A 16,529-nucleotide genomic window follows, 5' to 3' on the forward strand; every position below is an offset into this window, starting at 1 on the left:
GCAGTTCCCGAACTACAGCAAAACATCTGCGTAATCAAATTTGGGCAAGTTAATCCATATCGACTTTCACTTAACATGGATGGTGGCCCTTATCGTGAGTTAACAACCCAGAACATTCTCTCCGGGGCACTTTCCGAAACACGGTTCCCTATTCCATTAGACCCTCTTGAAGTTATCTCGCGTTATTTACATCGCCTGACCGTCCTTATGTAGTCCACCCTATGTGTCTGGGGTATATAAGTGAGCAATGGTCCGTATGTTGTTGTGTTAGGGGCTGTTTTGGCGTGGCGCGGGGTGGGTGAGGGTGGGTGTGGTGTCGCGGTGTCGTTGCCATGGCGACGGCGCCCGGCCGCGGGATCCCGACGCCCGCAGTGTCGGCGGCCGCGCCCGGCCCTCCGAAGTGACACGCGCTGCGAAAAAGCACAACCACCCTGTGTAGGGGGTGCCTCATTTCGGGACTTTGGTGTTTTGTTTTGGTTTCTGAGCGTACTGTGGATGAGGATAATAATATATTGAAATATAATAATATGTATGTATGATAATAATATGTCTTTATCACGATTCGAATGCTTGGTGGAAATTGGTAGGTATCCTGAAGAATTAATATTATTTCAATAACGTTTCACTAAGTATTTTGCTATTAATTGATACCTACCCTTCATAGAGATTTTAATTTGACTTCTAATTTGTTTAAAACTTCGTGGGGCGGTATTTACTAATTGTTTTCTTAAGGAGAAACAGAACTCAAGATTCAGCCTCTGTTAAGTCAGAATTAAAGTTTTGCATTGTGGATGTGTAACAGTTTATTAGTCATGGTGATTTGGTACTATTCATAATTTTTTGTTCCGTGATGGCAAAACAAGGCAAACATGACCAAAAACACAACATGTATCGCGGATCAAATAAAATCCTAGCACCCGTCCCAAAGGTGTCCCAAATCCTGGTGTCTCTACTCACCACCCTTCGGCTCGGGTCGATGTGGCGTTGGGCAGGGGGCTAGCACCTTTTGTTTAGGACCCCCCCCCCTCTAAACCCCCTCGTTCATTTACTCGCGTCCCGGTCTCAATGCTGTTTGCAAACGGTTTAGGTGCCTAAATGTAGAAGGGAAATGTCACGGTTTCACTTTTTTTTTGTTTGAGGTCCCGAGGGGTGATACGCTGACTGTATGGGGTTTTGAGTTTTATTGATGCCATAAGTGGTACTGCTGAGTCAGTTCGATTTTTTGGGAATATTGCCTTGGAAGCGGGTATTTTCTGTGTGAGAAGAGGGTAATTACAGGATGTTGTTTGAATGGAAAGAGCATGGGGTGCTGTTTAAAGCGGTTGGTGTTCCTTTTACAATGGTCTCAAGAAAAAAACCTTTATTCTCGACACAAATATAGGACTCTGAACACTTAAAGTTCAATTTTAGCACTAGATAGGAACTTGAATGCTTTACAATATCTATAAATTAATTTATTGCTACACAAGATAACGCGAGTTTTTTAGGATAACATACTATAAACTTGCCTAACACAGACTGAACATTGATATTACTTTGGCAATACCGAAAAGAAAAAAAAAAACTGTTGCGACTATTCTACTGTTTGAAAACAGAGAAATTTTATTTCTGCTCCCGACTTGAGCAATATTTTGAATTCGCGTTGCCTGCGAAAGTTCGAAAGTAAATATACGAATACTGGTAGGTTTCAAACGGAGTACCGAAGGAACGGCAGGGTTTTTTGGAAGTGTATTGGTTTAAATATGGATCTATTTGAAAAATTGTTACGGAATTTGATGTTCAACTTGTTTCATTTTCCTATCTGTCTTACTTTTTCTCAACTGTGTTGAAATTGGCGTCGGCAACACGGCACAGTCTGAATCGACTGTTTTCATCACACACCTATACGTAAAAAATAGTTCTAAAAATAAAATGAGCAAGACTATCGTTCAATTGCTTGAGTATGGCCATGGTAAGTAGTAGGTATCAAATGTATATACAGACAGAGTTAATATTAATAAGTTAGTTAATATTACATTTATAATATCAGTAAAGATTCTTATACATATATGCAAGTAATTTCTTTTCTCCGACACAAGTATATGCGAAATGCATATGCATACCCAAAACATTCATCTACAAGAAAGTCGGGTGTTAACAGACCAAAAAAATAGTTAGTCCAAACAAAAACTGTAAAACTGTGGCAAGTGTGAAAACGGTTGTGCAAATAAAGGTTTTAATTAAATGGACTGAACTGCGAGGCTGTAAACTTTGCTTGCTAGAGTAAAATTCTGCAGAACTGACGCCAAGTGAGGTGATGCTTACTCAGACTTGGAAGTTGGGAGTCACGGGTTTTATTCTTTCTCTTATATTTAAAGAAACATGTTGGTAAATAGTAGGCAAATCTTAAGTTTTGTATTACATTTATTCAAAGCTACTTGCATCATTTATATTGCAAGTAATGTCACTGATAATGGTTGTTAATACTAAGTATTTTTATTTTCAAAATCAAAACAAGAAAAAAATCCGATATAACCTTTATACAACATGTCATCGGTCAATGAAGCGATATGATACGATTCATTCATACTAACTATACGTATGTTTTACATGAATTACGAGTAAAGGACGTACGGATGAAGACTAAGTGCTAAAAACAGCCGTGAAATATGTACCTTATTTGATAAAACAACTTTTTTACAAAAAAATTAAACCGACTTCCCAAAACACTAAAAAGCAAAAAAAAACTATTTTTAGGTGCATCGGCCTAGAAGTCGGTGTCTAATGGATGTTACTAAGTTAATTTTGCCACCGACTTCTAGGCCGATGCACCTAAAAATAGTTTTTTTTTGCTTTTTAGTGTTTTGGGAAGTCGGTTTAATTTTTTTGTAAAAAAGTTGTTTATTTAAAGCTTTTCAGTGATACGAATAGTTGTCACTATCCATACAAGTGGGAAGTTCTCATCAATACAAAGAATATAAGTCCAAATACGAGGTATTTTACATATTCAGTTGTCGAGTTCCCTCGACTTTCTCTGGTCTCCATCATCAGGTCAGCTCCAAACCTTCACTGTTGCAAAGGTCTTGTCAATACAAATTATTTAAGCCCAAACACGAGGTAGTTTACATATTCAGTTGTCGAGTTCCCTCGACTTTCTCTGGTCTCCATCATCAGGTCAGCTCCAAACCTTCACTGTTGCAAAGGTTTTGTCAATACAAATAATTTAAGCCCAAACACGAGGTAGTTTACATATTCAGTTGTCGAGTTCCCTCGACCCTCTCTGGTTTCCATCATCAGATCAGCTCCAAATCTTCACTGTTGAATAGTGCTTTTGGGCGTACACCTGAGTGTCAAGTTTTTACCCTATGTATGCCTACAACTTTCGAAGGTTGCCCTCGATTTCTCAGGGTTTCCATCATCAGATCCTGACCTGATGACTATGGGACCAACTGGCAGTTATTCCGAGTCGAACAAAAAAAGAATCACGTAAATCGGTCTATAAACCTCGGAGTAATCGATGTACATACATAGAAAAAAAAAAAAAAAAAAACATACCGGCCGAATTGATAACCTCCTCCTTTTTGGGAAGTCGGTTAAAAAATTACCATTACTGGATATTCAAGCTATACCAAAAATTCTATACCAACCAGAATCCTTACGGATCCCAACAAGAAAACTCACACACACAAACATTTTTCCAGCCGAGTCTCAAATAAAATCGATCGCATGGAGCTTCCAGCCGGGGTGTGAAGCCACGCCTACTATTCACGCGAGAGGTGACGATTGGACGACGCTTCGCACACACACAGATACACTTTATAGTCACACAACGCACACAGATGTGAATTGATACAAAATTAATGTGGACATGAAATTAATGATTCATTTTGTTTTATGTAGTTGCTATGATTTTGAGGTTGAAGTATGGGCATTTATACCTTTTTTTATAGAATTTTCCAAGTATATTTATCTTCTGGCTATAAATAAAAGGCTTTTATGGGAGTTTTCCTAAACTGTCTGGCTTTACAAAGGCGTGGAGCGATGCGGCGATGGTCCGACGGACGGAGGCGACTACAAGAGTTTTTTATTTATTTACTTTCCAGGAATTTTTAAACGTATTTGGTTTCGAATAACATCCTATTTTCTAGAAATAGTACGTAACCTTTGGATCTATGGATATTTTATTAAATATCCATTGACATATTGCAAATACTTAGTTCAAAAAGTCTAAGGTTCTTAAAAAATTGAAAAGTTGTAATGTAGTAGCATTGCATCGCCATTAAATAAATACGATGTGTGTTCTGAGAATGTTTTACTTACATTTCTTTATACTGAATTAGAGTTTGTTGTTTTCAACGGTTAATCTTTCAAGTTCTATTCTAGGAAATAGAACTTAAAACTTTACAAATGCAATTTATTACCATTTAAACAAACTAGAATTACTGTTCAGCTATTACTATAGAACACGGAATACTCAGTGTTGAAACTTTTCCACATAAACTTGATAGAATTGCATTAGAGTTCTGAAAGGTCGAGCATAATTTTGAAAATTGTCGACAGAACTGCAATGAGTAACCTAAGTTCATTTATAAACTGAGGCATAAAGTTTTTAATAAATGCAGAAAATATTAGAAAGCCTTTCGGTGAGCACGACAACCTGTAGGTCCCGGCAGTAATTTGAATCTTTGGCAGTCATTACGAGTACTCAGAAGCCAGAAGTAAATATTTGAAATTTTGACCTTTCGGTGAGCATGATAAACTGTAGGTCCCGACTGTCATGAACATCCTTGGCACTCATTACGGGTAGACAGAAGCCAGTAAGTCTGACAACCAGCCTTACCAAGGGGAATTGGGTTGACAGGGTTGCTGGGTTGAAGAGGTCAGATAAGCAGTCGCTCCTTGTAAAGCACTGGTACTCAGCTGCATCTGGTTAGACTGGAAGCAGACCCCAACATAGTTGGGAAAAGGCTAGGCAGAAGAGATGATGATTTGAAATTATGGGCTTTGTATTTATAAGTATAATACCTTATTGATGTGGGAATTATGAGTGCTTACTTCTCGGATCAGGGTTCTCGGTATCGGATACTACGAAATCACGCAGTTTTTCGTGGAATTTAACTCGCGGAATTTTGGATATAAGTTGTTCAACCAACACCATTTCATGTCATATTGATAAAAACTATGTTTTCAATTGTACAGCTAAGTTAAGGTTTCTTAAATAGGTACTTAATTGCTTTAAGAAAGTATTTTGCTATCCATTTTTGGCCAATGCAGACCATGTTACGGCCTGCGCCGCCTGGCAACACAGTCGGGCGGCGGGGCAAAATGCTGGGGAAGCGCGTCCCGCGCTCCCTGGCAACACCGAGGCGCCCGCCGCGCATCACGCCACCTGCGCGCGAGCCAATCGCAGGCGGCGATTCAAACTGCGCCTTGCGTCATCCAACGGGAGGCCGCCACGGTGACGCCGGCGCGCTGGAGAAGGGGCGACGACGGAGGCGTCGAGAGCGGCGCTCGTCCACTTGCCTTCACGGGCCGTCGAGATCAACACCACTGCCGATACGTAACGGGTCCAACGAATCTCTGCAGTCTAAATTGTATAACTTAATCTCGAGTGAATAATTCATTGTAAAGTTTTAATAATTAATATAAACCAGTAATAAGTGTGCATTCGCATTTTTTATTTGATCACGCAAGCGCGTACAAAATTGGCGACCGTGACAGGACCCGTTACATCGCGATCTATTCGTCGTCTCGTCGCGTCAAGAATCGTCGAGAATCGTCGGTCGGCACGTGGAGCAAGTGCCGCAGCCCGCCATCTATCCAGTCGGGCTGCGTAACCGCATCGAGACTGCAGGAGGCGAAGGACCCGGACAAGCAGCCTCAGGAGCCCGGTGAAGACGGCGACACGTCAACCGAAGGTCTAGCCCAGGAGAGTAAGCCTTGATCCTTTCTAATTTCCTTTCTCAATCTCGATCCTCGTGCTCTTGCGCTGTGAAATAGCGGGCGGCTAGCTATTCGAGCGTCGGGGGGCTTCTCCGGCAAAGCAGTGCCACGTGGTGGCAAAGGCGCCATAAACTGGCCAAACTGCTAGGTTATATTGCACGTGGGTTGTGTTTTTTTTGAATTGGGTTACGCTTATTACATGCTAAGTGGCATTTTTCTCCATTATTCATTTGTTGCACATACCATTGTTAAATCAAGTCACCCGCACCCACGCTAAGCATAACCACATTTTATTTTTCCGAAGCACGGCAAGCTTGCATTCGAAGTGCACGCATTTATTTTCAAGGTTATTGCCTATTACACCTGCCTAAAGTTCACGCACGCGCGCGAACTAGTGCACGCACATTTCTTTGCTTGGTGAACCAGCATTGCGGCCGACTATTTCAGAGTTCCTGCCATACGGCAACGGTTCCGGTCCAGCTTCGCAGCCCCAACGGCACGGCGGATTCCCTCGGCACGCCTGTTACATCGGGTTGCGGCCGACGCTGCGGCGCGGGAGTCGGGTGACCACGTGTTGGAGCGGCGCATAATATTGTCAGGTTCACTGCACATTTATTTATTCAGCTCATTGTATTGCATTAGGTTGTGTTTCTTGTAAGCGTATATATAAATTAGCAAAATGACCGATGCAGATACTGACCAGAAGGTCAACTTTAAAGAGTTAATTAAAAGGCGTGGCACTATTAAGGGCAGGTTAACTAAATTCATAGACTATCTAAGTACTATTCAAAAGATAAAGGCTAGTGATATTACAAGCTTACAAACAAAAGAGCTCTCATTGAGGCTAAGCAAATTTCAAGATTTGTTCAAAACGTTTGATGAGTTACAGTCTGAAATAGAATCCATATGTTCTGATGTAGATGAACAATTAGACGAAAGAGAGTCTACTGAGCGCCAATTTTACTCAGCTCTCTCTGTAGCGCAAGAACTGATTGAGGCTACCCCGTCTACCATTAATAAGGCCAATAGCGTCGACCAACAAAGTAATTGTTCTCACCAACAAAGTAATTGTTCTCATGCATTTAATGGAATAAAACTACCCACCATACACCTCCCAAAGTTTGATGGAAACATGTTAACATGGTTAGAATTTAAGGATACTTTTGATTCCATTATTAACTGCAATAATTCAATTCCAGAAATTAATAAATTCCATTATTTAAGATCGGCTTTGGAAGGTAGTGCCAGGGGAGTAATTAAGGCCATAGAGTTTACCTCTAGTAACTACAAATTAGCATGGGAATTACTATGTGAACGGTATGATAATAAGAATGTTCTTATAAATAATCATCTTAAGTCTTTAGTGACTGTTGAAAGGTGTAGTAAGGAATCTTATAAGGCATTAAGGTATTTAGTAGACCATATGTCAAAGAATTTGAGAGCGCTGGATACTTTGGGTCAACCGACTGACAAGTGGGACGCGCTAGTTATTTTCATTATAGCATCCAAATTAGACTCGGTCACTTACACTAAGTGGGAAGAGTACCGGGCTACATTGACAGATTATCATAAATTAGAAAACTTTACAATGTTTTTAAGAAATCGTGCAGACATATTAGAAACTATGCATTTTGCTAACATGGTTCACACAGACAAAGGTGACCGAAGGTCAAATTACCCTAGGGAGTCTAAAGTTAACAAAGCATTTGTCGCTTCCAGTGAACATGGTGCCAGTGCAAAGTGTTATATCTGTCCCGATGACCACCAGTTACATGGATGTCCCAAGTTTAAAAATATGAGCATAGAGGATAGGCTATCTGAAATTAGTAGATTAAAATTATGTAAAAATTGCCTCAAGAGTGGTCATAATTCATTCCAGTGCAAGTCCAGGCCTATGTGTCGTGTTTGTAAAAAGAAACATAATTCATTAATACATAAAAACGAGCCAATTGTATCTAATGCTATTCAAGACTCTACGGAGGTCTCTAACTTACCTGTGTCACTTTCAGTTGCAGCGGCAGGTCAAGTTTTGTTAGGTACGGCTATTGTAGACATAGTAAATAGGCAAACCGGTGAAATCTATCAGGCGAGAGCATTACTAGATACTGGCAGTCAGATGTCCTTTATAACTAGTGTAATGAAGGAAAGGCTTAACTTAGTTAGTGACAAATCGCGTTCAATTCATGTGGCTGGCATTAATAATTCAATTTCAAATATTTCAGAAAGGGTAAAGGTTGAGATTAAATCGCGTATAAGTGAGTTCTGCATACCAATTGACTGTCTTGTTGTACCAAATATCATAGGTACTTTGCCAAATGTACAGGTCAACGTTCAGCAACTGGCCATACCGAAGGAATTTAGGCTAGCTGATCCAACTTTCTATAAGCCATCTCAGATAGACATTTTAATCGGTGCAGATGTATATTGGTCCATTGTAAATGCGAATCATATATATTTAGGTAAAAACAAACCTGCCCTACAAGATACCAAGTTAGGTTGGTTAGTGTCAGGCCCTACTGGGCAAGATAGGCTAAAATCCCTCAAAGTAACTTGTAGTTTTAGTCAAGAATTACAGGATGACTTAAAAAGGTTTTGGGAAATAGAAGAGAGTTATTCTGAACAATTTGCTCGTTCACCCGATGAACATTTTTGTGAAAGGCACTTTGTGGAAACTACTAAACGCCTAGCTAACGGTAGGTTTTCAGTGTTAATGCCTCTAAAGGAAGAACCTAAATGTGCTCTAGGAGATTCTTATGCTATGGCTAAAAAGAGACTTCTAAATTTAGAGACTAGGTTAGATAAGAATCCTGAGTTAAAAGACGCTTATTCAAAATTCATTAATGAATATAAGGAATTAGGTCACCTAACTGAGATTGCCAGGCCACAGTTTGGTGTGTATCTTCCCCACCACTGCATTATTAAGGAGCATCATGAGACCACTAAGGTTAGAGTAGTTTTCGACGCGTCTGCTAAAACTACCTCAGGGAAGTCGCTAAACGATATTCAAGCAGTAGGTCCAGTCATCCAGAGCGACTTACTGTCTATATTATTACGCTTCAGAGAGCATAGGTTTGTCCTAACTGGAGATATTGCTAAAATGTACAGAATGATTGCCATAGATGAGTCTCAACGCCATCTGCAATTAATACTGTGGCGCTGTGAGAAAACGCACAATATTGTAGTATATCAGTTGAATACAGTAACTTATGGTACAGCATCTGCGCCATTCCTTAGTACTAGGTGTCTTCAACAACTAGCGCTAGAGTGTGGTGATGAAATTATAAAAGAAACCATGCTAACTGACTTCTACATCGATGATTTGAGTACGGGTTGTGCCTCAGCAAATCAGCTGACACATATCTTTAAGAGCATCACGCGAGTTTTAGAGTCAGCCGGTTTCATACTTAGGAAATTTCGTACCAACTGTCCACAGATATTTGAGCACGAACAGGTTAATAGTGATACTTTAGAACTGTGCAAAGAATCGGCTGTGCTAGGATTAAACTGGTCTCCAGTCAATGACTCAATTCAATTTTCCACCAATGTGCCACTTGCTTCTCAGATAACTAAAAGAACTATTATCTCTATGACATGCAAAATATTTGATCCACTAGGATTATTGAGTGCAGCAATTATCAAACCAAAAATCTTACTTCAAAAGTTATGGTGTGCCAAATTACAGTGGGACGAGCCAATACCCAAGGAACTGGCAAAAGATTGGCTAAATTTCAGCAATAATTTGTCTTATTTGTATAATATACATCTGCCTAGGTATGTATTGTGTGAAGGGCCAGAATACATTGAATTGCATTGTTTCGTAGATGCCTCACAAGCTGCATTTGGAGCGTGCATTTATTTAAGGTCTAGAGATAGCAAACATAAGCATACATCACGCCTTTTATGTGCAAAAGCTCGGGTAGCACCCATTAAACCATTGACTATACCTAGATTAGAATTATGTGGAGCGCTCCTCGGAGCTAGACTTTGTCAGAAGGTTAGTGAATCCTTAAAATGTAAAATAAATAAGAAAATAATATGGACCGACTCCACTGTAGTGTTAGGATGGTTAAAAATGCAGCCAAGTCTACTAAAAACCTTTGTACGAAATAGAGTGAACGAAATTCAAGAGCTAACAGCTGATTATCAATGGTTTCATGTTCCCACTAGCTTGAACCCTGCTGACATGGCTTCAAGAGGGGTAGACCGCAGGTGTTGAATAGTTCTACTCTTTGGTGGGAAGGCCCTCCCTTCTTAAAACAAGAGGACTGCGAGTGGCCCACCAAACTGTCTCCACCAGAGGAGGCAACTTTACCGGAGGTCAAAGCTCTCACCTCATACACATTTGCTGTAAATAGTAAAGAAAATTTAGTTAATAAGGTCGTAGAGTTCAGTAGGTTTTCTAATTTTTTACGGTTAAAAAGAACAATTGCCTATGTACTTCGTTTTATTAATAATTGTAAAGGTCAAAGAAACTCAAGTCAGGCATTATCAGTTGAAGAGCTGCAGAAGGCAGGCACTCTTCTAATTAAACTTAGTCAGTTTGAGACATTCTATGAAGAAATTGAAACCTTAAGTAAAGGCCATCAATTACATAAAAGATCAAAATTATTAGCACTTAATCCTTTTGTAGACACGGAAAAGGTGCTGCGTGTAGGTGGCCGGCTAGGAAATTCTAGCTTTGATTACAACAAAAAGCACCCTGTGCTCCTGGATGCGAAACATAGCGTCACTAAACTCTTAATGAAACATGAACACTTACGTTTATTTCATGCTGGTCCACAGGCACTGCTCGCAGCCATTCGTGAGGAATAGTGGCCAATAGGAGGAAGAAACCTAGCTCGCATTACTACCAAGCAGTGCGTTGTATGTACGCGCCTGCGAGGTAAATCTGTCGAACCAATTATGGGCGATCTGCCAGCCGTAAGAACTGACTGTAGCTTTGCATTTAGTTCATGTGGGGTAGACTTTGCGGGGCCATTTAGAATTTCCAGCCGTAAAGGTCGAGGAAACCGCATAACAAAGAGTTATTTATGTTTGTTTGTGTGTCTAACCACTAAGGCGGTTCACCTAGAGGTAGTCAGCGACCTCACTTCTGAGGCATTCATTCTATGTATACGTAGGTTTGTGGCCAGGAGAGGTAAACCCTATGCTATCTATTGTGATAATGGTCGTAACTTCATAGGTGCATGCAATGAGCTGGGTAGAATGTTGCAAAAGAGCCAAGATTCGGTCTTCAATTATTCGGCGAACGAGGGAATCCGCTTTGTGTTTGGGCCTGCATATTCGCCCCATTTTGGAGGAATATGGGAGGCGGGCATAAAATCATCAAAATACCATTTAAAACGAGTAGCTGGAGAGGCCTGTCTGACTTTCGAGGAGCTGGCCACCTTATTTTCACAGATCGAGGCCATCCTAAACTCCCGTCCCCTCTCCCCACTCTCGTCAGATCCAAATGATCCCACTCCTCTCACCCCAGGGCACTTTCTGGTGGGCAGGCCACTGACTGCCGTCCCGTCGCCACCCATCACAGCTCTGCGGCCCAACCGTTATGAGCTCATAGAAAAAATCCGCCAACAGTTTTGGTCCAGGTGGCAGAAGGAGTTCCTGGCCGAGATGCAGCAGCGGTCCCGGTGGAGGACTCAGCAGCAAGGCCTCAACTGCGGGGACCTCGTGCTTCTACGGGAGGCAAACCTGCCTCCGCTCCAGTGGCGCTTGGGGCGCGTCACGCGCCTACACCCCGGCCCGGATGGCGTCAGCCGGGTAGCGGACGTCACCACCACCAAGGGGACGGTCACTCGGGCCGTCCGCACCATGTGTCCCCTCTTCCGGGACACGTCGAGTTGAATCCTTCAACGCCTGGGAGGATGTTACGGCCTGCGCCGCCTGGCAACACAGTCGGGCGGCGGGGCAAAATGCTGGGGAAGCGCGTCCCGCGCTCCCTGGCAACACCGAGGCGCCCGCCGCGCATCACGCCACCTGCGCGCGAGCCAATCGCAGGCGGCGATTCAAACTGCGCCTTGCGTCATCCAACGGGAGGCCGCCACGGTGACGCCGGCGCGCTGGAGAAGGGGCGACGACGGAGGCGTCGAGAGCGGCGCTCGTCCACTTGCCTTCACGGGCCGTCGAGATCAACACCACTGCCGATACGTAACGGGTCCAACGAATCTCTGCAGTCTAAATTGTATAACTTAATCTCGAGTGAATAATTCATTGTAAAGTTTTAATAATTAATATAAACCAGTAATAAGTGTGCATTCGCATTTTTTATTTGATCACGCAAGCGCGTACAGACCATTTCATGAATTGATCAAATCTAAGACATACAAATTATGTATGTACCGTCAAGGTTCCACGACTCGTGAAGACATACAAATATGGCAGACAAAATATCCAATAATCGAATCCCTAATAATCATCATCTCAAAATGCGCAACTGACAACAGACAAGATAAACAGCCGAGCTACCGTTACTGCGGTAGATAACATCTCACAAAAGACCTATCTTCACAAACCTCACTTCACAAACGCAGACAGATGCACACTACATACAAAAGCCGAACATTTGTAATAGGCATTAATACGTTTAATTTTACAAGCGAACAAAACGCCATTATGCGTTGTATTCGCGCCTTGATCGACAGATCTGATAATTTGAATATGGAAAGGCATTCGGGCGAAACGATGCGTTTGCGCATACGATTGATTGCGTAAGTTTTTTTTGAATTTTCTTGGGTTACACGTGTATGCGGGAGTAAGCTGCTGATGTTAAATGTGTTTAGTTGTAAGTATTAATTTTAATCTCGTGTATTATAACTGCAGAATTGCTAAATGTAAGTAAGCCCAGTGTATTTTTCGGAGAATGGCAAACAGAAAATTGATATTTTTACTGCTGCTGGTTTTTTCATTGCTAGGTTTGATAGAGTAGTAAAACAAAACATTATATGAAAAATAAAATCATATAATGTACGATGTTTACGATCGAATCCATGGAAGTTTAGTTAGGATAACTTTACTGCATTAATATGCGGCAAAAACCACGTAGATTTGAATCCAACGCGTCACTAAAAACCGACATATCAAACATGTTAAATAGTAACATCAAAAATCTTCAAATACTTACTACTCTTACATACATTACAAAGTCACAGCTTTTATTTTTATTCCTACGCTCAGCAAATGTTCGTTAGCTGCTTCACCGGGATTCTTGTTCATTAGCAATATTCAAGTGACTGTGTACGTGAGACTATGGCAGTAAGTTTATGGATGTGCGCGTGAGTCTGTTGTGTGTACGTATGCAGTGGTTCTAATGAATTGAACGCTATTGGTCGTTTTATGAGAGGTATAGGATAAAAGGATAATGTTGATACATATAATTTAAGGATTTATGATTTGAAGAGTATAGTGTTCAGGAATGCTTAAATTAGTATGCTAGGATATTTTTAGTATTCATCTAAAACCTTATTTTGGTCAAGATATTGACGAGCTAAATCTGTAATTGCAGGTAGCTGGTTTAATGGCTCAGTAAAGGAAGTAAAGGAAAACATCTTAAGGAATCCTGGAAATATGGACCTGAAAGTCTGAAACTGCCTATCAGTCTTGAGCAAGCGTGCTGACTATAATTATAAACGCGTTTTTAGTACTTTAAGAAGGGTATATCATTAAATCCAGACGTGCTAGTGCAACTTTATGCTCTGGACTTCGATTTCGTATTGAATATTCTACAAGAAATTATATACTTCACGTTTGTGACAAAACAAATACCTATATTAATTTGTAGACTAGTGTTACTGACTGATTGACTGAATGAGAAGAGGCCTGTGCCCTGCAGTAGAACATTAAAGAGCCTGATGATGAGATACATACTGAAATTATTCTTGCTGAACAGCTTCTCAGGCGTGACATCAGTCTTCTGATGCACAGGACTGCCGATGTACTCCGCAACCCCCTCCTGCTTCAGCTCAGGGTACTGGGTGAAGTATTGCTGCACTTGCACCTGTCCTATACGAGCTGCAACCAAAATAACGGTTATAGGTTAAATATTATAAGCAAGGAAAGTTGGAGATGGAAACCTGGTGTGTGGGAGAGATCTACGTTTGTAGCTTGACAGATTCTGATAAGGGCTGATTCTGATGAATATCTATGTGTTTATTGAGGGTAAAATCAGTCACCATAGTTTGTTACCCGTTTTTCTTAATATAAAGACTTTGATATGATAAATGTAGCTTTAGCTTGTTTCTGTAAAAGAAAGACTTTCAATTTGTGGACCTAAAAGTTAGGTTCAATCAGTGATATTCATAAACTATTGTATTGATTGCCGTGAGAGGCTTTTCGAAACTGCTATATTTGGCTTGATGTTTACATAGTTCTGGTTCTTATTTCGGTTCATTACAAACTACTGAAATAGCTCTTAATTTTATTAATTTGTCCTCGTTTTGATCAGAGGATAGTTGATATGTAGGAATATAAGTGAGTTATTCTTCCAGGGAGCAAATGAATCGGAGGGCCCCAGCTATTTCAAATAAAAGACGGAATGTAGTAGCCACGAATTCCGTCCGCAAGAACGTAGGTATCCAAAATTCGTACAGCAAAAAGGGATAAGGGTCCTCAGCAGCCATCCAAACGAAAACGTCGTATGCGAATTAAAGCCGAAAATTTCATATTTCCTAAAACATCGGACGGAAACCACTAAACACCCCACCCCTGGCGTGTCAACACAAAGAACTGTAAAATCCGTGCAATTTGTACTCTCTGCCGCTGGCGGGTACCGTATATACTTATCGATTTATTGCAAACACGGCTCGTGTTTTAAAAAGTCAAGGAGGCCGTCACCAAGCGGATTTGAGGTCTCGCTCCGCGTGTCACGGTTCAATTTCTGTTGATCCCAAATTGGTGTATACGATCTGCCGGTTCAGCGGCGGTGTGTAAAAATGCCGTCTTGTCGTAGGCACGCCGCCCCTCCCTCGGCGACATTTTTACAAGAGGGAGGAGGGGGCCACCCGCGGACGCTCCCGTCATTTCGTTGTCATCCAGGGCTCCTTTTTGCGCGATCACGGCGCGAGCCTCCGCCGCGACAATACTGTTCACAATTTTTATTCTTTTCGAAAAGAAAATACGAAAAAAAATATAGGCCCGTAGAGAAAATGACGAACAATGCCGCCCTTCGGCGAGATTACCGCCATCAGAAAATGAATGCTTTGTTACATCCGTCCAACGGGATGTTTTCAGTTGTTACTTGTTACATTAGACTTGTCATTTCCATTAGGGTCTGACTAGCCATGAAAAGTTGCCGAACACAACGGTCGGCTACGTCGTTTCAATTTGGGAAAGTACGTCGCGATCCTTTTTGCTGGCATTACAAAGAAGCTTTAACGAAACATTTGGAAATATACCTATTGTGTGCGAGCAATAAGTACTCGTTACTTAGGTATCGTCTTGCGTTTTATGCTAATGACAATGTTTAGAAATGTTTCCAAAAGCGCTTGTAAAACGTCGGCTCATAAATAACGGAGAAAATAACTCTAGTTCAAGGAAACTATAACAAAATTACTTCAGTAAAAATAAATCATTACTTGTCTTGCATAAGCTTGATCACGGCAATTTTGCTTGAACTGTGTCTGTCTACGAAGGCTGCTGCAAGGTATGGTTTTAGGGCCAAAATCTGATGCTTACTTCATATAATAAACAAAGTCTCATATCTCAGACTAATTATATTTATTACACGTGTGAAAACAATGTAAGAAGTAATAGTTCCATTTCTCTAAAGGTTGCCTTTATTGATGACTTCAGCAATAATAAAAATCACTCAGTAGACCAAACAGATAGCCTAGTCAGAAATTTTGCTGCTGTTTCTATAGACTTTGTTATATCAAAAAATCACTACGTAAGTACAAAAACAAATCATGTTGAAACCCTATAAATATAATTTTCTTTTACAAGCCGTACACTGGTTAGAACCGCTAAAAATATGTTGTTTTTTATAAGGTCTCATACTAACACGGAAATTGGTGCTCGTAAAACCCGGTTTTACGATACGCCATGTCAATTCAGCACAAATACAACCAAAAAATATGAGCGAAACTGTCGTAAAACATAAATATGAAAGAAATCAGATTTTTATATGAAACTCGTAGGAGATAGATTCTTTAGGACATGAATAAGACTTACACTTAGGTACTACAAAAGTATTAAAATCACGAACTAAATCATATTGTCTACTGCGAAAAAAGGGTTCCTATGACGCCAACTTGGAAAACTCTAAATACCCCTGTTTCAGGCTGAAACGTCATACTAGTTGCATGATTCCAAAAAGTTGGACTCATGGAGAGGAACTGCCTAGAAACTCCAATCACACTTTTTTGAAGAAAATTGCATTATGTTATCTATATGTCGCTGTACCAAGTTTTAGAAGTATACTATTAAAAACTAGGACTAGAATATGTGCGTATAAAACTACCAAACTTACAAAGTAAAGCCAAACTTACAATCAATTCCCTCAAATAAACGCTCATCTTCAAAGGATTCTTAAATTTCTCCATACCAAAGGGCCCGAAAAGGAAAACTTCATCTTCAATAAGCAATGATATGATTGGCGGCGATGCGCGGCTAAG

General features: G+C 40.8%; 2 protein-coding genes across 4 annotated transcripts in view; one reads left to right on the forward strand and one right to left on the reverse strand.

The window, feature by feature from the left end:
• The window catches only part of LOC124639890 (Fanconi anemia group J protein homolog), a 74,829-nt gene that overhangs the window by 25,402 nt on the left and 32,898 nt on the right, over positions 1–16,529 (reverse strand). For all 3 annotated transcript variants that reach the window (XM_047177400.1, XM_047177399.1, XM_047177401.1), the window contains exon 3: positions 13,786–13,929. In XM_047177400.1, the coding sequence (XP_047033356.1) occupies positions 13,786–13,929 (144 nt within the window). The remainder of the gene's footprint in view (positions 1–13,785; positions 13,930–16,529) is intronic.
• Positions 6,515–12,174, forward strand: LOC124639889. Its single transcript, XM_047177398.1, has 2 exons — positions 6,515–10,804; positions 11,500–12,174. The coding sequence occupies exon 1, from the start codon at positions 6,602–6,604 to the stop codon at positions 10,136–10,138; it is 3,537 nt and encodes a 1,178-aa protein (XP_047033354.1). The 5' UTR covers positions 6,515–6,601; the 3' UTR covers positions 10,139–10,804; positions 11,500–12,174.

The sequence above is a fragment of the Helicoverpa zea genome, chromosome 19, assembly GCF_022581195.2.
Source record: "Helicoverpa zea isolate HzStark_Cry1AcR chromosome 19, ilHelZeax1.1, whole genome shotgun sequence".
NCBI lineage: Eukaryota > Metazoa > Arthropoda > Insecta > Lepidoptera > Noctuidae > Helicoverpa > Helicoverpa zea.